Consider the following 27353-nt stretch of genomic DNA (forward strand, 5'->3'; position numbering starts at 1 on the left):
ATATATAAGAGATACTCCTAGCATAGAGATGAAAAATGTCTAATCTCCTAGGGTATTTGTTTTGGATATTGGGGATGCTTATAAGAAGCCCGTGGGTCCTTGTACGAAGCCCAAGAGGAGGCTATCCAAGGGTCCTTGCATTGTAAGCCCAAGAGGAGGCTATGGGAGGGACAATCCGGGGTCCTTGCATTGTAAGCCCAAGAGGAGGCTATGGGAGGGTCACTCGTTTGTACAAAGCCCAAGGGGAGGCATGGTATAGTTGGTTTGAGCTCTTAGAGCGATTTCACCGAGAAACCATACTCTATGTCCTAACCTAAACTAGTGGAGATTCTTTGCACGAAGCCCAATAGGAGGCTATGGGGAACCTAGTGTTGTACTAAGTTGAATAAGCATATATAACACAAACACACATATGAACAAGTACGAACAAACATGAACAAGTACATGAACAAATATGAACAGTTATACATATATGACAGAGTGTGTGTATATAATGGAGTTTATGAAGGAAATATACCTGTAAGCATGATCCATTTGTATACACAGGGCTCGGGACTCACACTCGGGGAGAGGTCCACTTGAATTTATTCAAAGCTATGTAAACAGGTATTTACAAAGGGCTTGGGACTTATACCTACATGGAGGCCCATGGTATATTTTTTGGGAAGATTTAAAGAAACCTTCGTTTTTGGTTTGTTATTCAAAGTTAAAAAGAACAGATCGAGCTATGTACAAAAGGCGTACAATGAAATACCTAATTTCATGTACTGGAATGGGTATGTACAAAAGGGGCTTGGGACTTATACCTACATGGAGGCCCGTGTTTTATTTACAAAACATGGTTGACTGTTTATTTACAGACGCGTTGTTTGAAAAAAACGGTTTGAAGATTTGTTTTGAAAGAGTTTTCTGTACAAAGAAAAACTTTATAAAGAAAAGGAAAGGGACTTATACTCTCTAATATTCGAGAGGCCCATGTTTTATTTTCATAAAACATGGTGGATGGTTTAAAAAAGAGTTGAAAGATTTGTTTGTAAAAAAAACTGTTTGGAAGTTTATTTGAAAAAAAGTTTTCTGTTAAAACAAAAACTGTACAAAGAAAGACGAAAGGGACTTATACTCTCTAATATTCGAGAGGCCCCACATCGTTTTGAAAATCAATTGATCAATTAAAAAGATTTAATCAATAGTTTCAAAAAGAAATGGTTTATTGTTTTTGAAAAGAATCGCGATCGCTCGCTTTAAAATGATTTGAATATGAGAGAAATTAACTTAATTAAGTTTAAAACAAGTTTTAATGCTTAATTAAGACCTAAGTGATTAGGGTTTGATCACAAAAAATATTTACAAGTAATTAAGTTTGAAAATCAAATGAAAAACAATATTTAAAAGTATTAAAAAACACTTAAAATATGTTATTTTAAACTTAATTAAAAATGTATTAAACAAATATATTTTTGTGATTTTTTTTGATATTCATAAAATACATATATAAAATAATAAGTGTGTAAAAAATGAAGTAAAAATAATTAATTTTGATTGGTTAAAATGATTAATGAAATTGTGAAGAAATTAAAGAAAACAAGTGGTAAAAAAGAATGGTTTTGGCATGGATAAGTGTTGAACTCGTGACCTGAGGGTTACCACTCAAAACACTTACCAGTTGAGCCACGCGCTTGGCTTGTCATGTAATAGCTCCAGTTAAAAATATTTGAAACCAACTTCAGGAATACACAAAACCAAATAAATCACACAAAATAGCAAAAGGGGGGTCCCTGTGGTTCGAACCCGCGCCCTTATTGATCAAAGACTTATAACGCACATGCTTGCCACTGGGGTGGCTGTTACATCCGGTAATAAGATACACTTAACACAATATATTACCAGCCAAGTTCTAAAAATGAAGTTTCCCACTTCATCTTCTTCATTTAAACCGAGAAACAACAATGGTGGACAACATTCGAGATCCTTCGTTTCTCAACCAAATCAAAAACTTTAAACATGAATCTTGCTCAGTTTTTCATCACGAATTCAATCATATAAATCATGAAAGCTATAAATCAAAGATAAGCATGAATTTTGGAAATCCCAAATTAAACCCTAACTGAACAAACTCAAAATTCTCAGAGCATGGTTGATTTTAATGGAAGTTATGGATTCAGTTAGCTTTAGCATGATCATATGAACAATTTACTTTACAAAATTTATGTTAAATATGCATGAATGATCACATTAGAAAACGCATAAAAAACTCACCTTGGTTGGAATTTGCAGAACTTGAGAGAGTGCTTCCAGATGCAAACTTTTGATCCTATTAGCTTCCTTGAGTGTATTTGAGTGTGTTCCAACCCCTAACTTGCTTTGAAACTTGTTGAAACTCCATGACCAAATCAAAGTGCAGCATGCTGATTTTTGAATGAGAGAGCTTGATTGGCACGATACCAGTTGCAATTTTATGGTTTGGATGAATTCTATATGATGTATATGAGGTGTTGGAAGTGGAAATTTGAGGGATGCACGAGTGGATTTTGTTTTGGCAAGTTTTGGCTCACTTTGTGCATAAATGGAGGTTGAAGAGTGATTATGTGTTTTGGGTGTTTTTGAGAGGTGTGAATGGTTCACACAACTTCCATATGATGTTTAGGAAGTGTTAGAAGCATCACTTTGCTTAAAACTTCAAAGGTTTGGAAATTGGTATTTCTCCCTCTTTGAAAACTCATGAAACTTACAACTTAAGAAAGAAAGAGAAAACCAATTCTTTGAGAGGTTTTGGTGTAAGTTTTAAGTGAAATAGAAACCTCTATTTATAGGCAAACATTCTGATATGGTGAGAGCAAGGAATGGCTTGGATGGTTTGCAACTTGGCTTAAGAGGTAAGATAGAATCTTTTCATTTAATGCTTTAGGTTAAAAACCTAAACCATGGTTAAAGAACTCAAGTGCTAATATATTCTCTCCAATCTGATCTTTAGAGATAAGAATCTTGCTGTCATCATTCTATTTGGTCATTTCTTGCATTATTGGTCACATAGTGTTCATAACTTAGTGAAGAAATGGTGAAAATTCAAGCATAATGGTCACTAATGTCAAATTTCAAAACCATAGCTACACTCCATATTTTTTCATGCTCTTGGACATTTTGGAAAGCTCATATTACATACTTCAAAACCCTAGTTGAAAGTTTCTTCAAGATCTTTAAGGAAGTGGGTGAAAAAGATCCATGAACTTTGAGAAAAATGAGGTTTTAAGTGAAGTTTTCAAAAGATACCAACTTTGAAGCTCCATATCTCTTAAATGGTTGATCTTATGAAAAAAAATTATATGTGACAAAGTTGTTCATTGGATCAAAATCTACAACTTTCATGTTGGAAGTTTTTTTCAGTTTGTAGGTGAAATTTTGAGAAATTCCCTTTCAAAGTTTGGAAAAAACCATTGAAAAACACTTAGAATTTTTCTAAGTATGGAAAGTCAAACTTTTGACTTTTTGATTCTTGATTGATTTTCTTGATTTTCCTTGATCAAATGACTTCTCATATCATATATTGATGATTTAAAACTTCAAAAGTCATGGTTGACCAAAATTCCCAAAAGTCAAAGGTGTTCTTGTATAGTTGACTTTTTCAGACGAATCGCGTTTCTGGAGATTTCAAATGAAACAGGCTAATCTCACCAAATGAATGGTATGAATGGATCACATTGAAGCATTAGAGGATATTGAGCCATGGTTTGAGTTGTGGCACCATGTCCTGATTAAAAAGTCAGTTATTCAGTGAATTAGGTCAAAAAACCCTAATTGTCGACCTGATGAAATTGATGACTGTAGGTCTTGAATTGAAATGCAATTTCCATGGGATATTGTCATAGGGATTATTTGAGGATGATTGAAACCTTTGATTGACTTCCTGGGGGTTTTTAGGGTTTCCCAAATGTGATCCCTGATTTCAGTCCCTGCTAGTTCAAAACCCTGATCTGAGGATTTGTCTGATCAATCTCTGTGTAGGAGATGTTATGAGCCAATGGATTAGGTCAAAATGATGCACTTGAGGTCTTGATATCATGTCCCAAGTCATTATGTCAAATCCTGAGCTAAAGTCAGGAGTGTGCTGTCTTCAGTCAAAACCCTAATTCAGTCGATTCAAAGCTGTTGAGCTTGTTGAAAATGAATCTCTGAGGACCAAATGTTGATTGTTGATGAAGATGGTTCTTTTGAGATGAAGGGAGAACAAAACCCTAATTGATTATTACTTGTACTGATGAGTGATTTCCTGATTAAATCCTGCTGAGTCACAAGTAGCAAACACAAGCTATGCAATTTGTTAGAGATGCAAATGATGCATATGCAGATGATATGAGGTGGTATCTTAGGTCAAAAATTGGGGTATGACAGGTTGCATAAACCCAGATGGTTTCTGATGCTCAATTTTTTACTTCTGACACGTCAAACAAGAATACACAAACTCAGCAATTTTTTTCTTCATTCCAGGCCACCAAAATAGCTTTTTCAAATCATGATACATCTTGGTAGCACCAGGATGAATGCTTAACCCACTACGGTGTCCTTCTTCCAAAATACGTTTTCGAAGTTCAGCAATATCAAGAACACAAACCCGGTCACCTAACCTCAGTACACCGTTCTCGTCAACCCTGAATTCACAACTCTTGCCTTGATTAATTAAAGTCAATTTATCGATCAATTCGACGTCAGCTTTCTGACCTTCTCTAATTTCTTCAAGAATACCACTAGTCAGCTTTAGCATACCCAGTTTAACACTAGTAAGAGTACCTCCACACACCAAACTCAAGTCTCTGAATTGTTCAATCAAGTCCAATTCCTTCACCATGAGCATAGACCTATGTAAAGTCTTTCTACTCAATGCATCAGCCACGACGTTGGCCTTACCAGGATGATAATTCAAACCAAAATCATAGTCTTTAAGGAATTCTAACCACCTTCTCTGCCTCATATTCAGCTCTTTTTGATCAAAGAGATACTTCAGACTCTTGTGATCACTGAACACCTCAAACCTCGAACCATACAAATAATGTCGCCACAGCTTCAAAACGAAAACCACAGCTGCCAACTCTAAATCATGAGTCGGATAATTCCTTTCATGCACTTTGAGTTGTCTCGACGCATAAGTGACCACTTGTTGATTTTGCATCAATACACCACCTAAACCCATCAGCGATGCATCACAATAGACCATAAACGATTCTGTCGGATTCGGAAAAATCAAGATAAGAGCACTAGTCAACCTCCTCTTCAGTTCTTGGAATCCTTCTTCACACTTTGTATCCCAAATAAAAGCTTGACCCTTCCTGGTCAATTTAGTTAACGGCAATGCTAATTTCGAAAATCCTTCTATAAACTTCCTGTAATAACCTGCAAGACCAAGAAAACTACGAATCTCTGACACTGACTTCGGCGCTTCCCACTAAGATACAACCTCTATCTTTGTAGGATCAACAACAATACCATTCTTAGAAATCACATGTCCAAGAAAACTGACCTCTTCCAACCAAAATTCACACTTCGACAGTTTGGCAAAAAGTTGCTTCTCTTTCAACAACTCTAACACAGTTCTAAGATGTTCTGCATGTTCTTCCTCACTCTTAGAATATATCAGGATATCATCTATAAATACCACTACAAACTTGTCGAGATAAGGATGAAAGATCCTGTTCATATATTCCATAAAGACACCAGGTGCATTAGTAACTCCAAACGGCATTACAGAATACTCGTAATGTCCATACCTTGTTCTAAAAGCAGACTTCTGAATGTCGTCATCTTTCACACGAATTTGGTGATACCCAGACCTCAGATCAATCTTACTAAATACACATGCTCCAACCAGTTGATCCATCAAATCATCAATCCTTGGCAATGGATACCGATTCTTGATAGTAACCTTGTTCAATTGTCTGTAATCCACATACAGCCTCATTGGACCCTCTTTCTTCTTCACTAGTAACACAGGCGCACCCCACGGAGAAACACTAGGACGAATGAATTTCTTCTCAAGCAATTCTTCCAACTGCTTCTTCAATTCAGCCAATTCAGACTGCGACATACGATACGGTGCCATCGACACTAGACTAGTTCCCGGAACCAAATCAATAGAAAACTCTACTTCCCTTTCTGGTGGTAACTCATTCACCTCTTCTGGAAAAACTTCTGGAAACTCACATACCACTGGTAGTTCGTTACTCGCCACTTTCCCTTTCAAATCCATCAATGCAAACAACATAAACACTGTTGCACCATCCCCGATAGCCTCATTCACCTGTCTAGCTGTCATTTCCAGATTATCAGGACTAACCTCTTCAGGAAAAATTACCGTCTTTGCAAAGTAGTTGATATGAACACGGTTGAATTCCAACCAGTTCATTCCCGGGATTACATCGAGTTGTTTCAACGGAAGGCACACTAAGTCCATCCCGAATTCTCTACCAAAAATGTCAACCGGGCAATTCAAGCATGCAGACAAAGTAGTTACTGAACCCGACGCAGGAGTGTCAATAACCATACTTCCATTTATGTCAGATATCTCTAGATTCAACCTCGTAGCACAATCCAAAGAAATAAAAGAATGAGTTACTCCAGTATCAATAATCGCAACTAAAGGTGTGCCATGAATGAAACACGTACCTTTAATCAATCTGTCTTCTGGAGTAGTCTCTGACCCTGTCAAAGCAAAAACCTTTCCCCCCGCTTGGTTCTTCTTTGGCTTGGTACAAGTCGGACTAATGTGACCCTCTTCACCACAGTTGTAGCAAGTCACAACCCTCTTCTTACAATCAGTAGCAATGTGGCCCACTTGGTCACATTTGTAACACTTCTTCTAATCAAGCTTGCACTTGTTCCTACGATGTCCCATCTCACCACAATTATAGCATCTGATACGAGCACTGGAATCTCCCCCACTGGGTTTCTTCCAATCAGCAGACTTACCTCTACCATATGGCTTACCTCTATCCATAGGCTTCTTACCATTCCTGTCAACCAACTCGCGAGAGTGAGATGACTTCAGCTTGATGTTATCCTCCTCAAAAATCCTGCTACAATCCACTAAGTCAACAAACCTCCGAATCCTCTGGTACCTAATGCCCTGCTTGATCTCATCACGAAGGCCATTCTCAAATTTGTAACATTTTGAGAATTCACTGGCTTCATCATTATTGTAATGCACATAGTACTTTGCCAGTTCCACAAACTTTGCAGCATACTCTGGTACCGTCATATTACCTTGGACCAGCTCCAGAAATTCAATCTCTTTTCTGCCCCTGACATCCTCAGGAAAATACCTTCTCAGAAATTCCCTCTTGAATATAGCCCAAGTAATTTCTATACCATCAGTATCAAGTTCAGCTCTGGTTGCCAACCACCAGTCATCAGCTTCCTCAGACAGCATGTGTGTACCATACCTCACCTTGAGGTTCTCAGCACAATCAATGACTCTGAAAATTCTCTCGATCTCTTTCAGCCACTTCTGAGCACCTTCAGGATCATGCGTGCCTTTGAACAATGGAGGATTATTCCACTGAAAATTCCCCAATTGCCTTTCAGCACCAATCCCTGCTCCTACAGCATTTCCTCCAAGCACACCAGCAATCATGCCCAGAGCCTCAGCGATAGCATCATCATTTCTTCCTCCTCTTCCAGCCATTGTTCTGCTTAACCATAAACAACCAGTCAGAACAAAAGTATCGACAAATAACTCGTATTAGTCGCATACATAGGAAAGACTGACACTAAGACTCTGGTCACAACGACCGACTATGCTCTGATACCACTATTGTAACACCCCTCTAATAACCCACGGCAATTAAACAAATATTAATCAGAGTAAATATGCAAGAGGTGTCACAATTCATAAAATAAATAACACACACGTTCGGCACATGTCATGCATTCACTGAAAAATCTGAAATTATAACTCATTAATTAAAATCATGTTTACACAGCGGAATTGAATTATCAAGCCAACATTCATCATTAATGTATCAGACTTCAAACAACATAAACCAATAGAGTTATAATAAAAACTCCAAAACAACGCGTTCCCAGTGTTACATCTACCAGAGCATGACACCGACACTATAACTAAAAACCGACTTATGAGTTAATCCTCACCAAGTCGCGCCGCTATCCTCAATCTGAAAATGACAACAAGTAAGGGTGAGTCTCATCACAGTTAACCAATGTTATTGCATCATAAATAACAATATATCATAGTTATATCATTCACCCAATCGTTTCATATTCAGACACATCATTGTCACACATCTACAACAATCAAGTCATCACATAACATATATTAATCATGTTATAAGAAAAATCATGCATATGTATGAAACTGACACTATGCATGTGGTACCAAACATCACCAGTGGGAAAACCCACCGACCGATCTATCATCATCCAGATACGGCCCTGCCAGCACAAATTCCACACAATGGGAATCTTGCCCTTCACTGTATCCTCTCATCGTTAGGATACAGCCCTCATCAAATGATTATGAATGCATGCAACATATATACAACATACTATCATCATCATCATACTATGAGTAGCATCATCTTATACTCATTCATCATCATTCATCATCATCATCATTACCAAGTATGTTCAATATACATATAATTGCATCATTCAATAAATCAGACAACAATATTTCATACAGATTCATCAGTTTAAAGTCACACGTCATCAGACTTTCAAACATCACAAAACAGCAAAATCTGCAGGTCACGCTGGCCATACGCGTACCAACAGGCCCAAAAATTCACAAAACACACACCATACGCGTATCATACGCGTATGGACAGAACCATATTTCCACACAAAACAACATCATACGCGTATCATACACGTATCACTCCCCTATACACGTATCATACGCGTATCACTTCCACATACACGTACCATACACGTATCATACGCGTATCACTTCCCCATACACGTATCATACACGTATCACACGTATCATACACGTATCACGCGTATCATACACGTATCATACGCGTATCAACAACATCTTCCCAAAATCTGCAACTTACCCATTCGTCTTCCTCGCGAATTCATCTGTACAACCTGCGATTTGGGTCTCAAAACCAGAAATTTCACATTCTAAACATCATAGAATTCACCCAACATCAATAGTATATGATTCTACAATCGATTTTACTCATCACAACCTAAATCTACTCAGTTATTAGGGATTAACAGTCACAATTTTCAATCCAATTGATGAACACAAATAGAAAAATTCAGAATATAGAATCCATTGATCCAAACAATACTCCTAATCAACATCATTATCCATAACACGATAATAGAGATTAAATAGAGAATCCCCCTTACCTTAGATAAGAGTTCTTGATCCTTGGTCTCTCCCTCTACAGTTCTCCTTCACGTTCCTCGTTCCCAAAACTTCTGTTCTTTCACGTTCTTTCTTTGTTTCCCAAGTCCCAATTGTTTTATGAAAATAATAATAAAATTAGTAAAAGGTTTATTAAATCACCCCCCTTCTTTTACTATTTCCTCACATGGCCCAAATGCCATAAACCATTATTTATCCATTATTTTCACAAAATCCTTAATAATTCTAACTATTAATTCAATATTCCAATTAAATTAATATTAAAATTATACGGGTGTTACAATTAAAGTCAATTACCTTATATTAAACACTCTGTCGCCCTAAAACATCAACTTGGGAAGACCCGACATTAATTTGTTAAGAGCGATTATTTCCACCTAATACTAGGTCCTAAAATAACCTCTACCTAGTGGGTGAGTTGAGATATCTCGAGGAGACCAAAAAAGCGGGCAAGAATTTTACCAGGGCATCTTGGTGATGGGAATGGAAGAGCTCGCCCTTGGGGGCCCCTCCATGAAGCACTAGATGTAGATAGGGGTGTTCAAAACCAAACCAACCCAATAGAAAACCACAAACCAAATCAAATGAAAATTGCAAAAAAACGCATTTGGTTTGGATTTGTTTGGGTCATCTTTTAACAAAACCGTATGGTTCGGTTCGCTTTGTAGTTTGTATTTTGTAAACTGAACCAAACTGAATCAAATTGCATTATGTTACAACCTAACTTTTACTTAACTCACATCCAACCTAAACTTAACCTTATTTTACCTTAACCTTATGATTACGAACAATTTTCTCATCCTTACACATATGATTTCAGTTTCGATCTTCTCAAATTTCTAATAGCATTATCACATCTTCTTTGCCTCATACATTTGCCCTCTTCTTCTCTAATCTCTACTCTCTTATATTCTTTCTTTTTCACCTTCTCATTTTTATGCAAATGTTTCCTATTTCAGTTTCTTTTTTATCGCATATCTTCTTCTATAATCTCTCAATTCTTTTGTTTGTTCTTTTTCATCTTCACTAATCCCTCGTCTCTTGTATTTTTTGTTTCATTATAATAATTTTTATATTGTTTTATGCTATTATTTTATGTTTATTATTCCATTTTTGTCTAATTTAATTTTTAGATATTAAATGGAAAGTTGTCAAAATATGACGAATTTTGTTGTTATTTGATAGTGTATGAATGTTAAATACAAAGTTATGTTGTCATCTATATGTGAATGTTTGGTTCAATAAAATATTTATAAAAAACTGAACCAAACCGCATTGGCTTGATTTGGTTTGGTATGGTTTTTTTTCTAAAAGTCAACCGAACCAAACCAAACCGCATAATTTTTTCTCTTGCGGTTCAGATGATTTTTTTCGTCAAAACCGCCCAAACCGCACCGCGAACACCCCTAAATGTATACAATGATAGTTGGAATCCTAGACTAGGCATGAATAATGAGAGGATCACACCCATGAAGGACCTAAAGGAAGTCCTCTTCAGCTCACCAGGTGACAAAGATAAACACCTTTGTTATCGGGGAAGAAGAACACAAGCTAGTGGACAAAGATATTATAAACATCAACTTATTTGCTTGGACCCCCTATGACATGCAAGGAATATACTAAAATTACAAGTATATTTAAATAATTCACAATTTTAAAGAAGATATATTTGAATAAAATAATCCATTAATAACTAAGTAATAACTAATATATATATATATATATATATATATATATATATATATATATATATATATATATATATATATATATATATATATATATATATATATATATATATAATTTGGAAAATTGACAAATAAATTTTTATAGCCTAGTGATAAGGGCCTTGGTGATAAAAAGGAGGTAAAGGACTTGAGTTCAAGTTCTACTTGAGACAATAATTTTTAGGATTTTTAGAAATTTTTAATTTTAATAATAAGTTAATAAGATTAAAATAAATAAAAAAGAAAATAAATATTACGTGAAATTAAAAATAAAAAAAAAATATTATTCCACTTCAACATATTTGAATTTTAAAAAACTAAAAAATAAAAAAAATACACAATCAGCGCGCCACATAAGCAAATGACATGCGCCAATTTTCTAGCAAAGTCTAAAACGGCAGAATCTTTATTTGGTAAGGTTAATTTTACAACAAAAAAATTTAAAGGGTCGTAAACCAAAAGTCACCTATATGGTAGGGGCAAAATGGTAATAACTCTTTATTAAATAAGAGACGAAAGTGAAACTCGATATTAAGTTAAAGAACCAAATGATGTATTAAGCCTATTTTATTTTTAAGAGAGAATATATTTGACTTAGAGACTAAAATAATTAATTTAAATTACTTGACTCACTATCTAACTTTTTACAACTGATGTACATTCCGTGATAGATAAATAGGAAGTTAGGACATTTACCTCAATGTCTTCGGGTTTTTACACAAGATGGGTGTTGACTTCTTCCTTTTTTTCTTATTCGTCTGAAGAGTTCATATCTTTATCATCCCTAGACATGCACACCTTCTTTGTTTCATTTTTAAGTCTTTTAAATTTTTTTAGCTTTCTTCTAATTTTGAGGGAAATTCGACTTATGTGACATTTTTTTTTCACATTGAAAACAAGTTGATATGAACAAAGAACTTTCTTCATGTTTATGTTGAAAGGTTTTGGGTTTCCTATCATGCTTCATCAACTTCTTAAAATTTCGAACTAATAGATTCATGTTTTCATTAGTTTCTAAATATTTGATTACTTCGGCTTTTAGTGCAATAATTTTCTTCTTCTTGTCAATTGTCACCATATTCATTTTTCAGCCAGCCTATTTTGTTCAATCTCATGTTCCTACCATTTTCCAAACAAGATAATCAAATCCATAAAAGACCAATCTTTAGATTAAGAAACCGCATTGACTTTAGGTTGCTAACTACTGTTTAGGTATTTAAGAACAACTTTACTTAAATATTCATTTAGAAATTTTTTCCCATAGCTCTTAAGTGATTAGCAATATGAATAAATTGTTTTTTCATGTCCTAAATATTTTCCTCAAGTTTCATTCTAAACAATTCATACGCATGGATCAATGTGGTCATTCTAGCCCTTTTAACCACAATTGTACCTTCATTGATAACTTGAAGGGTGACCCATATTTCTTTTCCAGAATTATAGTGAGAAACACAAAAAAAAAAAAAACCATTAATACTAAGAGTGAAAGTGATAATAGTTTTAGCTTGCATACTATATGATACATTTTCTTTATCCTCTTTGGTCCAAAATGGGAGTTTGCATGATAAAACCTCGAGGATTCTACATGCCACCCCAGGTTAAATGATAAATGCATAGGGTCTATGTGAGTGCCATGTCAACATGAGAGTTTGCATGATAAAATCTCGAGGATTCTACATGTCACCCCTAGGTTATATTTGACACACCCCAAATTTAATAAAAAGACTATTATAACTTTACTCAAAATTTTCACAAATTCATGTTTTCAATGAAAATTTTAAAAAATTTGGACGATACCGAAAATTTGAATAGCATACTACAAATTCTTTGAAAATAGTAAGTAGAATACCGGAAATTGTTTGAAAATTTTAGTGGAATACCACAAATTTTAGATTTTTTGGTAATTCAATTTAAAAAAAAAATTTCCAAAAATTTTAATTGAACAAAATTTCCGATGCAGATGCAGAATGGTAAATTTTAAAATTTCTAAAAAAATTAACGTAACGAAAATTTTAAATAAACTACCAGAAGATATTATTGATCGGAGGTGTCAAAAATTTCATTCGAAAAATATATTTTGTTTAAAAATATTTTTAGTATTAAGAAAAATTTCGGGGTGACATCTTTAACTCCTCTAAAATCTCCAAATAAAATACATGAGTTATGGGTTATGGCCCAAATCACGGCCCAATGTTAGAAGGAGGGTAAGTAAAGCAGCGCCAGCAACAACTTGGTTAAAACACTTTCCTTTCTCCTTCAGCAAGCAACACTTCATCGTTCTGATTCCACTCTAATAATTCAAAAACAAAAGGGATTAGGGTTCCATTCACTACCACGTTAGGGTCTATTCCATTCAGAAAAACCAGAAGAAATCAAACATGGCTCGTAATGAAGAAAAAGCTCAATCGATGCTCAACCGATTCATCACCATGAAAGCAGAAGAGAAAAAGAAACCAAAAGAACGCCGTCCTTTTCTCGCCTCCGAGTGCCGCGACCTTAACGAAGCAGATAAATGGCGTCAACAGATTATGCGCGAGATCGGCCGCAAAGTCGCCGAGATCCAAAACGAAGGTCTCGGCGAACACCGTCTCCGTGACCTTAACGACGAAATCAACAAACTCATTCGCGAAAAGGTTCATTGGGAGCGGCGAATTGTCGAACTCGGCGGTCCGAATTACGCTCGACATTCGGCTAAAATGACTGACCTCGATGGAAATATTGTGGATGTTCCAAACCCTAGCGGCCGTGGTCCTGGATATCGGTACTTCGGTGCGGCGAAGAAACTCCCCGGTGTGCGCGAGTTGTTTGAGAAACCGCCCGAGCTTCGCAAGCGGAGGACTCGTTATGATATCTATAAGCGGATCAATGCGGCTTATTATGGTTACCGTGATGATGAGGATGGTATTCTTGAACGCCTAGAGGAACCTGCTGAGGAAGCAATGCGAGATGAAGCGGACGAGGAGTGGCGTCGGCTTGATATGATAAAGAAGGAGGCTAGGAAGGCTGTTCGGAGTGGGGAGGTTGCTGAGGTTTCAACTGCTGCTAGGGAGATACTTCATGAGGAGGAGGAAGATGTGGTGGAGGAGGAGAGGGTGAAGGAGAGGGAGATGAGGAGGTTGGGTGAGAAAGAGAGGGAATTCATTGTTCATGTGCCGTTGCCGGATGAGAAGGAGATTGAGAAGATGGTGTTGCAGAAGAAGAAGACGGATTTGTTGAATAAGTATGTTAGTGATGTTCTCATGGAGGAGCAGACTGAAGCTAAGGACTTGCTTAACATTCATCGTTAGCTATATATATGTAAGTTGCTTACATTATTACATGCTGCAGTTGATTTAGATTATGTGCAAGCAATATGTAAGTTTGATATTTTCCGAATGAATTACCTAAGGTTATAAATTGCATTGGGTGATGTCTTCATTGAGAGAATTAAAATTCATTTTGTTGGAATATTTAGGTTTCTATCACCCAACACCATATGTAAATGTTTATGGTTTATCCGGTTATCAATATAGTGTTTTATCTGGCTATATTTATAGTTTGATGTTTGGTTTATTCTCATCTATGTAGCACAGACAACTCTAAAAAAAAAGCGTGTCCGTCCGATATCGACGCTTGTGATTACGCTTAATTTAATTATTTTTTTAAATTAATACTGTTGTCCGTGTTAGGGTGTCCGTGCTTCATATTTCTCATATTGTTTTGTGTATCACATAATATAAAAAATGTGTAGTCATTGAAGGTCGGCGGAATAATATTGATTCAATTCTTGCTTGTATTTTGTAACTGACACTTAATGAATGCTTTCCGATGGGATAATTATTCAACAAATTTTATCCCGCAAAAGTTAAGTCACAGTTCACCAATTCACATGAGTTACCGGTTAGAAAACATCTTCCATTGACCATACCGATTACTACAAGTAGTATAACGTGATGTGCGGAAACAAATGGTTGCCAAATATTGATGACTCAAATTTTGGTAGAGCACAAGCCGCATTCGAAAACAAATTTAAATTATCTTGTCATTTAACAGAAAACCAATTGGAGTCTGGTATGAGATTGGGATCTTAACTGGGTTCAGATATGCATTAGGTTTATTTGATAATAAGGATGTGCACTGGTGTGTAATATTTGATGCAAAAGAAATTTTGTGAAATGCTGTTTTCAGTTTAAATTCAATTATGTATTCAAGTGACAAATGCTTTTTCAGGAACAATTAGGATATGGTAATAATGGTTTAACAACAAGAAAAATATATAAAATAAAACATTTTGTCCGAAATCATGTCGTTTTCACTCCAACTCTGGGATACAGTTTTTTTAACAGGAAACTGTCAGAAATATAGTTGAGATTTGAGAACCGACCGAAACAATTGATAAATAAAAAGTATCTATGAATGTATATCTTTTTAACAAAATAAACTAATTCTCTTTAATGCGGAAATGAATTCTTAAAAATTAATTACGTATAGATAAAATTAAAACACATGGATCCTCAAACTTCCTCTGAATCAGATTCAGAACCTTTCTGAAAAGATGCACCAACATTCATCTTCTCAGCAGCACTACAATCACTTGAAAGGTGTAAAATAAAATTCACGTCCTTAATGGGAACTGTTAATTACTGCTTACTTATTGTTTTATTTGAATTCCCTTTCTGTTTGTTAGTTTGTTTCGTAAAATGGGTTATGGGCTGTGCTATTATTCTTTATAAGGTTTGAATTTAGGAATTGAGTATTATGAGCTGAGAGGCAAGGAAATTCAGTGGTGAATTGCAAATGGGAAGTTCTTGTTGATTAGTCATGTTTGATTTATGATATATATGGTTTTCTCTTTTCTTGCATCTAGATTTTGATTGTGCTTTTATGCTTATGCTACACTTAATGCTTAATTTATTCCAATAACTTTCAGATTAAGAATCTGAATTTGGAACTTATGAAGTTCATATTCCCTTAATACATTTGTCAAACAATCTTAAGTGTCACCTTAATTTATGATAATTTTCCCTTTGATCAATTTTTTTGCAAATAGTTATTGTGCTTACAAAGTCATTGTCCTGCATTACTCCTTCTAGTCCTAAATATAAGAAAAAGTTGGATAACAAAAGTTGTCACATCAATTTTTGTTGATCCAACTTTTTCTAATATTTATAACTATATTTAGAATCCGAAAGAATAAGCTTAAAGAATTGGATGCAGTTAGTATTCCTTTTCTTCAATTCAATACATGGAAGGAATTAAGGATATCCACATGGCTTATATGATGGTGATTCAAATGATTTATTTGTGTTTGGTATATTCAATTGGAAGCAGAACTATGATTCATCACTAGTGCCTAACAGTATATGTTTGAGTATCCTTAGTTTTTTTTTTAAGCTCTTTGATGAATTTGTTATATACTCCTTACTTTTAATACTTTCAAGTCTTTTGTCTCTGTTGGAAACTTGGAACATGCTGTGCAATATACTGTCCATTATTATTTCGTTGACACATCTAGATTGGACTGCTTTGTGTTTGAATCAGGTTATATATTCTTGTTTTCTAAATTTATCTTCATGGCCTACAACAATATTAATGAGCCCTTGCTATTGAGATCATAGCATTACTGCAGCTCAAAAGGCTAAAGGACGGCTAAACCAAATAAAGCTCCTCCTTTCTTGACATGCTCATCTGGCGACAAACGGCAATGAATCAATTCTCCTTTCTGAGTCCATGTTTGGGAATCTACATTCAAGCTTTAGAAAAGTTGCTATATATGGTCTATTTAGGCGTAGAAACATCATTCTTCTGCGTTGTCAGGAACCAGATTAAGGTAATGAAAACTGATAGATTCCTTGATGCCCTATACTTTACAATTGTGACAAGGTGATAGATTCCTCGACGGTGACATTGTTCCCAATAGCGACCTTACAAAACTACTCGCTTGCACTCTCTAGAATGGCGATGATGGAACTAAACTAATCCTAAGCAAAGCAGCAGATTACTTGGTTGAGAATTGAGAAGTTTTGTTAATCAAAGCCATGCACATGCACCAAAAAAGTTGCTCAAAGCAAAATTTTAAAGGATTCTGAGACCAATAAAACAAGATACAAATTTATTGGGTCTTTTACCTTTTGGTTCTCGTTTTTACGGGGACAATCTTCTTGGTCACTGTAGAGAAACTGGATGTTATTGATGCTTTGTGCTATGTTTGTTCAACAATTAACACTCTTGGTTATGCAGATAAAAGTTTCTCCACTCAAGCTAAAAGAATATTTCCAGTGTTTTGGATATTAACAGGTACTATTTGCTTACTTAGTTTTTCCTCTACATGGCTTAACTAAACACTGAAAATAGACAAAAGGCACTTGCTAATTGGGTTCTTACAAGGAAAATGACCGATTTTGATTTGTAAGGTGCTGATCTTAATGAGGATGACGCTGTTGGGTTGGTTGATCTTTCTTTCAAAATTGATCCTAGATGTAGAGTTTTAAAATAACTACAACAAATTTTTTTACTATTAACAAATACTATCTCTAATTTTATCATTTGTGCAACTGTTTTAGATTGTAAAACGGTTTTAATCTGTTACGCAAAAAGTTAGGCATTGTTAGGATATTAATTTGAAATCAAATTAAATTCATATTTGGCATTCTCCACCAATCTTTTACATGTAATATAGAAATATTTTATCTCATGCTAAACTTTTAATTAACAATTTAACGATTATTATGCATCCAAAAATGTTGATTGATGAGAACCACTTAATACAAGAACGTTTATCATAAAAATTGTAGTATCAAAAAAATTGTAGTATCAAAGTGACTCATAATGGTCCATAAATTTTATCTTAACCTATAAAATTACTCTAATGAAATAACATGCGGCTAAATTCAATTAAAGAATTTAATTGAGTTTGGGGTGTTACAATCACACGTGTTATGCCTACTTAAGATGTCGAAGGCCTTTCTACAGTCCTGTAGAAGGGGATCCCTGTGATTACTCAAATGCCCTCAAATGATTGAAGCAAGAAGAGTCATGATAAAGTTGCTTTGGTTAGGGCCAAAAAGGACTGCAGTAAGGCGATCATCCAAGGAAGTCCTACTAAAAGGTCAAAGTAGTCTGGGTTTTCTCCTGCTATCCACCTGGCAGAAAGTATTAGGAGTCCAGCCCTCTAATTTCCCCCCGTGCTAACTGGTCGGATGCCTTATACGGGGGTAGAGATAAAGGATTGTGTATCTGTCGAGGATTACGCCCAAGTGCGTAAACTTTCTAAGATAGGCAAATTTGACTTGTTGGCAGAATCAGCCTTCCAATTGCTGTATGTGGCCTCCCTCATGACTCAGTGGTTGGTCATGAGGAACTTATGAACCATGGTGCTTCTTCTCTAGAAGTCAGGTCTTTGAAGGCTTGTTATGGACTCATTGAGGCAAAGGTTGCTAGCTTCGAAATGGAGTCTTCTAGGATGCACCAATGTCGACACCAAATGTCTCCTTTCTTGGAAGAGGTGAACCTACATGGGTCTCCTGCGGCCTTAGTCGGTCGTGTGGCAAAACTTGAAGGTTTGTAGGATGGTTTTGTCACCTTATAATCATCTTCTTCGTAGGATGCTTTCAAGCAAACTTCATCTTCTCCGTCGAAGAATATTCTTCTATGGTTCTCCCCGAGGTTGATTTTCTCTTTTCTTTTTCTTCTTTCGAAGATTTCACTGGAAGATGCTTCTCTTTTTATATTCTCTCACAAATGAGGTTCTTTCATTCGATGTTGAATCTTTCAAGGACCATCAACTACTGAGTATGTTATTTTGAAGGAAGCCGATGAGGAGTTGGTAGGAGCTTGATGGAGTAGATGATTCTTCGGTCTTTGAGCTTGCTTCTTCATCTTTAATTAATTAACCTAGTTCGTTCAATTTCTCTATTATTTCCTTCTTTGATTTTTCTTGAAATTTATGATCATTTTCAGTCTTTTGATTTAAAAATTGGATTAGGTTCCAATATTTAATTCTTAGACATTGATTAGCGAAAAATGTTTCGTTATAATTTCTAATATTTTTAAATTTTGAAAAAAATCTTGTGAAGGCATTCTTCATCTTATTCACCTCGTGTGCTCATTTTCTCTTGTTCGGTACTTGGGGAAACTCTTATTTCAAGAGTATCTCATATTTTCTTGGCGGTTTTACAATTATGAACATAAAAAAATTTACTATCATCTATGGACATTACAAGTAAATTCTTGATTTTGAAATCAATTTCAATTTTTCTCTTTTCTTCTACAAACCAAAGAGAATCAAGTTTTTCTACCACTTCTCCATCTATTTGGTGAGTAGGGATAAACTGGCCAATGATTATAGTTTTCCATAATTTACTATTAATACTTTGGATAAAAATTCTAAATTCAGCTTTTCATTTTTCAAACCTAACATCATTAAATGGTGGATGTGTGTTTAGGAAAGAACTCTTGTTTAAAATTGTGTTGGAAGTCATCTTCCTCCTGAAACTATTAATTTTTAAACATGAGTTAGGCTCGGATGCCACTTGTTAGCCATGCGACTCAACACATGGGAGTGGGTGAATTGTGTGTTTTAGAAAAATGGTAGTTTGAAAAACATTAACAATTATTATGAGAGTTTTAAAACATTTTGAAAATGTTTTATAATTTAGCAACGAAAATTTAAGTTGCAGAAAGTAAAAGTTAAAGGAAGAGAAACGGCATCAGAAATTATACAGGTTCTGTCAAGAAGACTTAGTTTTGTCCCTAAAATTTGATCTTGAGAATATCCATTAAAACATAAGAGTTTTAATATGTTGAACTCTCGAATGCTCTTATACAAGAAAAAATGAAGTTTTACACTAACTTCTAATCAAACAGCAGACACCGAAGATAAGTGGTTAGTCTTTCTTCAAAACAATAACTTGAAGAGGTTAGTCCCCAAACTAAATCGAGATTTTACATAGGCTTATCTCAAACGAATGAGAGCTGTTATGTCGAGATGAGCTCACAAACCGAACTAGAATTTTGAACAGGATGAACTTAAACCATTGAGATTTTAAATCTGAGTTGATTTTGAACCGAACTAAGTTTTCGAACCTAGGACTTAAAATCTAAATCCCCAAAATTGAAGCTTTTAAATGGGTTTAGCTTTGAATCCAAACAAAAAATCCCTAATGAATGAATTATTCAACCAAAATAACGATCCTATGTGAATTTACAATTATACCCTTCCAAAATAAAAAATTCATCACCAAACAAAAGTTTCTTTCCCAAAAGCACTACGACTAATTTCTAAGTGAAAGAAAGTTAGGGAAATATTTTTAGAGAGAGTGAGTGTGTGAGAAGTGAGATATGAGAGCTCATGATTTTGGATGTGAAAAAAATGAGGGAATGAACCTCTATTTATAGGTTAGAGGTTGACAAAAAAAAGAAAAATTTGGGGCCAAAATTAATGAGCCAATTGATTGTCATCATGCTCCAATAAATTGTTTGCCTAAAAATAAACGTTTAAAAGGTTTTAAAAGGAAAGAAAAGACATAAATCCATTGACATTCATTAAGACAATGTCCTAAAAATTTAGGCGTATTTTTGCATTAACCTAATTGATTGGGTATAAGTGTTAATCGATTAGTCAATACAAAAAAAAAGTCCATAACTTTTCTGACTACTCCTAATTCAACTGACACGACTTCAAAACATTTTTATAATTTTTTTGATAGAAATAAATTTTTAAACTTGTTTTAGTGTGTGTATACATGCGTGTGTGACTATCCATATAACTTTACGAAAAAGTTTTTGCTTTTTTTAGAACATTCAAATTACTCAGACGTTACTTGGCGAGTTTTTACACTTACTCTCTTTCTCACTCTAAAATTTCAAGACTTATCAAATAATTTAGTCGTACATTTAATTTCTTGAATTATTCTTAAAGATGGTGCTTGAGATGTATTATTTGTTGGTTCCATCATCAGAGGACTTTTGTAGTGTGCACTAAACACTTGCTTAGTAGCTTAATCTGATTGCATCTTTAATCATTTTTTTATGCTTGCACTTTAGTTGTTAATTGTCATCATCAAGACATATTTAAGTGTTTGTTGATGAAAACTTCATTGATCACTAAACCTGCTAAACATGATTTTATTGGGAGATTGCGGCCTATCACACTTTTGGTGCCGTTTCTAGTGATTTATTTGATATCAAAGCTTCTCGATTTTAGCTATTTGACTAAGACACCTTACTACTTTAATTTTATTTGTATTTTATCAATCAATTTTTTGTTTTAATCAGGTTGAATGCGAAGAATCTAAAGCCTTTGAAACCTCGCTAAACTGATTGAAGAAATCAAATGATATTTGCACAAAAGACATAACTACATTTAGAGATGGCTGGACCCAATCACTCTCTTTAGGACTACGCAGCCCCTATGAACAAGGAACCTTATACCAGTATTATGAGTACGAGCGTGGATGCAAATAATTTGAAACTGAAACCGTGTATTCTATTCATTGTATAATAGAACCATTTTTTGTTTCATCAATAGATGGCCCGAATTTACATCTATCTATTTTTTTTATCAAATTATGCGACACTATAAAATTGAATGGAATTGGCCAAGAAGCAATCTAATTAATACTTTTCCCATTTTCCGTAAGGGACAGAGCCAGGACAGGACTACCGTCCCTACCCTCTAATTCCATTACGACATGGAATGAGCTGAAAGTTATGTTCCTATCTCGATACTTCTCGCCAATCTTGATATTTCTCGATGAGCAAAACTACCTAGCTTATAAATCAAATAACTAGCTTTAAGCAAAGCAACGGGAAATTGCTTTACGAAGCTTGAGAATGGTTTAAGGAAACGATAAGGCTTCTCCTTTATTATAGACTTAATAAATGGTTAATAGTCCATATTTTTTATAATGATCTTCTCTTTTCTATGAGAATGATAATTGACGCAGTTGCGGGTGGGGTACTTATGAATAAGGATATCGATGAAGCATATGCCCTTATATAGAAAATGGTGTAGAACCATCATCAATGGGAAGCGACCATGTCACTATTAAGATTCGTTAAATTCGTATAAAAATGTGTCGTGATTTCAAAATTATAATAGAACTTCCCTACCATTATTTAGCTTATTCGAGTTTGTATCAAAATGTGTTGCAATTTCGAAATAGTTATAAAAATTCTCAATCGTAATTCAGCCTATATCAAATTTATATCAAAATGTGTCGCGAATTTGAAATAAAAATAAAATTTTACAAGTTATAGAATTTTTCGATCGTGATTCATCCGAATCAAATTTATATCAAAATTTATTTGTAATTTTCACACTAATTCAGTGTTACCAGCAGTAGCAGTAAAAGCAAGATTTCACCGTAGTGAAAAAAATCTTCCATGACCTACCTATAATAACATGTGTACTTTGTTTACGACATACTACAACGTCATTACATTACTCGCGAGGTTAAGTTTAAGGTTATTTCAATTCCCCAGAGACTATTCAACTTCTCTCTAAACATTTTTCCTTTTCCGGTAACTATGGCCACCGCCGACCTAATCCCGAACGGAACTTTACAATTGCAACCACCAGTCGAACCAATTCCGGACGCCGTCAACCCTCCGGCAACCGAGGAAACAGATTCCGAAGAGAAGAAATGGCCGGGTTGGCCAGGTCATTGCGTTTTCCGGCTGATTGTGCCGGTCCTTAAAGTCGGGATCATAATCGGCCGCAAAGGGGAGCTTATCAAGAAGACTTGCGAAGAGACTCGTGCTCGGATTCGTGTTCTCGATGCTCCACTTGGTACTCCGGATCGAATTGTGAGTCTTCTTTCCTTTCGTTACAATTTTTTAGGGTTTTTTTTCACCATCTACTTTTCTTAAGTTCACTTCATATGTAGCTAGTCAATTGCCAAAGTGAATATGTAGTTTAGTTACGTGAAAATATTACTATTATTTGGGTATGTTTTGTTTGATTAAGTTTTGAAAATGCTTTAAATCTTATTGTTGATGAAATTGTAAGTCTTGCATTCTATTACTCTCTTGTTAGGGTTTTATTTCCTCTTTGCTTTGTTAAGATCACTTCATGTACACGTAAGGTACACTAATTGATAGCTCTAGCATTGCGGAGCCGGTTGGTTAGAGTCGCAAGTATGAGTTTGAGTCGTATCAAAAGTGTATATGTCCTTTTCTCTGTTACTGCATTCATTTTACAATAAAGACCATTTAACAAGATTGTCACCTTTTGATGGGTCTTAATGCTGTCTTAATTGCCAAATTATTAGCCATGTCCCTATTCACTCATAAACGCGTTGTCCCTCGCTCCTTAATTTGAATACCCCTTTTATGTTGGTTATGGGCTGGTCTGATCGACTTGGCCCATTAGTTGGCCTGGCTCGGCCATGCCCTATTGGACAGGTTAGAAATCGGGGTGAGTTCTTCTGAGTTTGGGTTTAGATCCGGCCCAAACTACCAGATTGTACACAATCCCTCAAGCACGAGGCTTGCAAAGGTGAGATGCTTTGTGGGGAAATATTCAATTGTACATAGTCCCTCAAGCATGAGGGATTGCAAAGGTGAGTTGCTTTGCGGGGAAATATCCGATTGTACATAGTCCCTCAAGTATGAGACCTGTATGGGTGAGATGCTTTATGGGGAAAGACTAGATTGTACACAAACCCTCAAGCATGAAGCCTGTAAGGGCAAGATGCTTTACAAGGAGAAGACCGGATTATACACAGTTGTCTATGCATGAGGTCTGGAAGAGCGAAATGCTTTTGGTGGGAGATCAGGTGAGAGATCGGAATGCCTTGGGCCTCCTAATTTGATTATTTTCGTCTTGTCAATTTTGGGCCGGAAGAATAGGCTTGGCTTGTTAACTTGACCTCATCCGACTTCCCTTTGTCGGGATAACAAAAGTTCGGGGCGGGCTACAACCCCGACCCAATAGAGATCGGATATACCCACTCCATATTTAGCTTCACCTAATGGTTTAATTTTCTCATCTTACTTTTATTTAATGCTTATGTTAGCGATGGTGATGTAATTTGATTTTCAATTTGCTTTTATTTAAACTTTGTTTTTATACTAGTGGAGTTTCTTTGTAGGATTTATATGACTTGATGAAAATATGTTGCTGAATTTCGCTCGTAATATATGTATAGCTTGCACCTATCATTGTAGTTAGAAAATTGCCAAAGTAAATATATAGTTCAGTTATACGAGGATAATACTTTGATTTGCATATCTTGTCCAATTCAGTTTTGAAAATGGTTTAAACTTTGATTTTAGGTGCTTATATCGGGGAAGGAAGATTTGGAGGCGCCTTTTTCTCCTGCAATGGATGCTGTAATAAAGATTTTTAAACGTGTCTCCGGATTAAGTGCAACTGATGACAATAATGCAACATCAGAAGTTGCAGGAGCTGCATTTTGTTCCATCCGTTTATTGGTGGCCTCAACACAAGCTATCAATTTGATAGGAAAGCAGGGTTCGTCAATTAAAACTATACAAGAAAATACCGGTGCTTCTGTTAGAGTTTTATCTGGAGGTATGTTTGATAGCAACTGCGAGTTTTTTATTCTAAATGACTAATGTTTTATCACGTGTTCTGAAATATATTTTCAGCCTCTGGTGTGTGATTTATCTTGATTTCTATGGAATATAATTGAAATGAGGGAGCTTTTTGTCTTCCCATTGCTTTACATAGTATGTAGAGGCCGAGTACTTGGGTGCGTTGAAGTTTTCCCTCTGCTACGCAAAATTTTTGAGCATTTGTGATCTTAGTTTTGTAAGACCAAATGCTGACCATTATAGTTTGACGTGTTTATCAATTGCCTCTCTTTTGAGCCTAAGTTGTGTGTGGACTTCAATTTGAATGGAAATCAAGAAATCAGGCAAGACTCTTCCAAAATAAGCTTATTTTGTACAACGAGTTTAAATGACAATGTGTAATGTGATCTTTCCCCTTAAAACTGGAAATTCCAGGGTCAATACATCATTGCTCACATTAATGACAAACTCACTAAAAAAAATCATCTTCCTAATAGTTTTGTCCTTGTTTTTTTATTTTTCTTTGGAGAATGAATTTAAATTTTTTTTATGTTAATATTGAGTAGTTATATGAGACAAGATAAGATTAGGCATGCAATCATTAGAGAGAAAATTAGGGCAGTTCTATCTTTGTAGGAAAAACGGGGAAGTATTATTGTCTTAGGTGGTTCCGGCATGATTGGAAAAGACCGGTAAAAAACACTAGTGAGGCGGGGATTGGCTAGTGGAGGTAATGGGGGTTATTCAATAGTTAGAGTTAGAGGGAGATCAAGAGAAACTAAAGGACAAACCATATAATGAGATATAGGGGAAAACGGTTTGTCTTTGAATCAATACAGGAAAGACCATTAGGGTGTTGCTTGATCCACATCGGCTGGATTGTTATTTGTACTTCATTTATTTTTTGGGTTCAATGATCGAAGAAGTTCTGATGAAATACTCGTTTTTCTGACAGAGGATCTTCCATCGTATGTCGGTGCCGATGAGAGGATTGTGGAACTGCATGGAGAAACCTTAAAGGTCCTAAAAGGTCTGGAAGCAGTAGTTGGGCACCTGAGGAAGTTTTTGGTTGATCATAGCGTTCCTCCCCTATTTGAGAAAACTGTAAGTTCGATATTTAACCGTTTTTTATCTAAGTGGGGAAGCCATCTTTTTCTGATTTTACTGTACATATTCTCGACACTAAGGTATGCAAATCCTTTGTTTTTTTGTTTAAGTGCAATGCAACAATCTCACAAGACCGCCAGACAGATGCTTGGGCAGAGAAACAGTCACTGCGTAGTGCTTCACAACCTAGCATTGTTTCTGATATTCCTCCTTCAACAAAAAGGGATTATTTCTTTGCAGACCGTGAAAGTCAATTGGATTCATTGCTCTCTTCCTCAACAATGTCACAATATGGACAAGATTCTTCAATTTCTGGTCTTCGTTCTTCGGCATATAATCGTGCTAGTGCTTCCATTGTTACTACCGTAAGCATTTTTTACTTTTGCCAACTGTTTTAAAATAGTCATATATTTGTGACAAATATCGTTGTACTTTTACCAAACTGTCCAAAAAATAATCATGTATCATAATTATATACAGAGTGTTTATGCAAGGCATTTTATTTGTCTTACTTCGAGTCATCCAAATTTTTGGCCTCGTGATTCATTTTGATTTATTATTCCCCTATCAGGTAATACAAACAATGCAAATACCACTTTCCTATGCAGAGGACATAATTGGTGTTCAAGGGACTAATATCGATTACATTCGCCGTACTAGTGGTGCCATATTGACTGTGCAGGAGAGCAGAGTGCCAGATGAAATCATTGTGGAAATAAAAGGCACCTCCTCTGAAGTTCAAACAGCACAGCAATTGATTCAGGTAGAAACTCGGGCATGTGAAAAAACTTACATTTCTTCTGTTGTTAATAAAATAGATTAACAAGTCTCTTTTGCTGATGGAAATGTCTTTCTCTGTTGCAGGAAGTCATAGCTAATCGCAACGAAACTATCGCTAGTAGTTATGGCAGGTTAGATTCAGGACTGAGGTCTTCTTACTCCCACTTGAACAACTCTTCCTATCCCTCATCTTCCTTGCCATCATCGCAATCGTACAACGGGTATGGATCTTCTGGTCTAGGAGGGGACTATAGTACTTTCAGACTTTAAACGGGTCTTAAACAAGGAAACACAGTTGATCCAAGTTGTACCAGTTTGGTTTGATTGGAAAGAATTAATGCTCGACTGAATTCTGTAGCAACAAAAAGCATATTTTTTTGTTTTATTTGATATGTCATCATTTGATGGTGAAATTTAAAATGTGGCTAATAGGTGTAATGCAATAGAAAATGCAATGAAATATTACGCTATTAACCATATTTCTGGATGTTCAGTTTGGTAGTGTACATGTGCATGGGTTTAATGCTTAACCTTAAGATGTATTGTGGCTTTGAAACTTGTATAATTTTATATCTGTTTTTAAGTTTGCACTGCCAACTACTGTTGTCACACTACTGTTGGTGCTTAAATTTTGACTGAGTTTGGTTATTTTATCGTCCAGCTTCTTTTTCTTAACAAAAAACAACAAACAAAAAGTAAGACAGAAGTTTAAGAACAATCCCCCTTTGATTTTTTTTTTTACAGGAAAAATCTCATTTAATAGATAGAGAAAGGAGAGTACAATCATAGATAAAGAGATTCTGTTAGGACATTCCTCAACCACAAAATAATAATAA

The 27353-nt window shown here is 35.4% G+C and overlaps 2 protein-coding genes and 1 pseudogene across 3 annotated transcripts; all 3 read left to right on the top strand.

The window, feature by feature from the left end:
• The first annotated feature begins 13301 nt into the window (after positions 1 to 13301).
• Positions 13302 to 17296, top strand: LOC131628951 (uncharacterized). 2 transcript variants are annotated; one of them, XM_058899762.1, is made up of 2 exons: positions 13302 to 14409; positions 16633 to 17296. In XM_058899762.1, the coding sequence occupies exon 1, from the start codon at positions 13491 to 13493 to the stop codon at positions 14397 to 14399; it is 909 nt and encodes a 302-aa protein (XP_058755745.1). In that variant the 5' UTR covers positions 13302 to 13490; the 3' UTR covers positions 14400 to 14409; positions 16633 to 17296. The 2 variants fall into 2 exon arrangements, with proteins under 2 accessions (XP_058755745.1, XP_058755753.1); XM_058899770.1 differs by having other exon boundaries at positions 16710 to 17296.
• LOC131649756 (two-pore potassium channel 1-like) lies at positions 16337 to 21286 on the top strand (annotated as a pseudogene).
• Positions 21287 to 22504: 1218 nt separating this feature from the next.
• On the top strand, positions 22505 to 26996 carry LOC131628969 (RNA-binding KH domain-containing protein PEPPER-like). Its single transcript, XM_058899779.1, has 6 exons — positions 22505 to 22899; positions 24370 to 24628; positions 25586 to 25734; positions 25848 to 26102; positions 26309 to 26500; positions 26602 to 26996. The coding sequence occupies exons 1-6, from the start codon at positions 22621 to 22623 to the stop codon at positions 26785 to 26787; spliced, it is 1320 nt and encodes a 439-aa protein (XP_058755762.1). The 5' UTR covers positions 22505 to 22620; the 3' UTR covers positions 26788 to 26996.
• The last annotated feature ends 357 nt before the right edge of the window (positions 26997 to 27353 follow it).

Source organism: Vicia villosa, linkage group LG1 (assembly GCF_029867415.1).
Source record: "Vicia villosa cultivar HV-30 ecotype Madison, WI linkage group LG1, Vvil1.0, whole genome shotgun sequence".
NCBI classification, from domain to species: domain Eukaryota; kingdom Viridiplantae; phylum Streptophyta; class Magnoliopsida; order Fabales; family Fabaceae; genus Vicia; species Vicia villosa.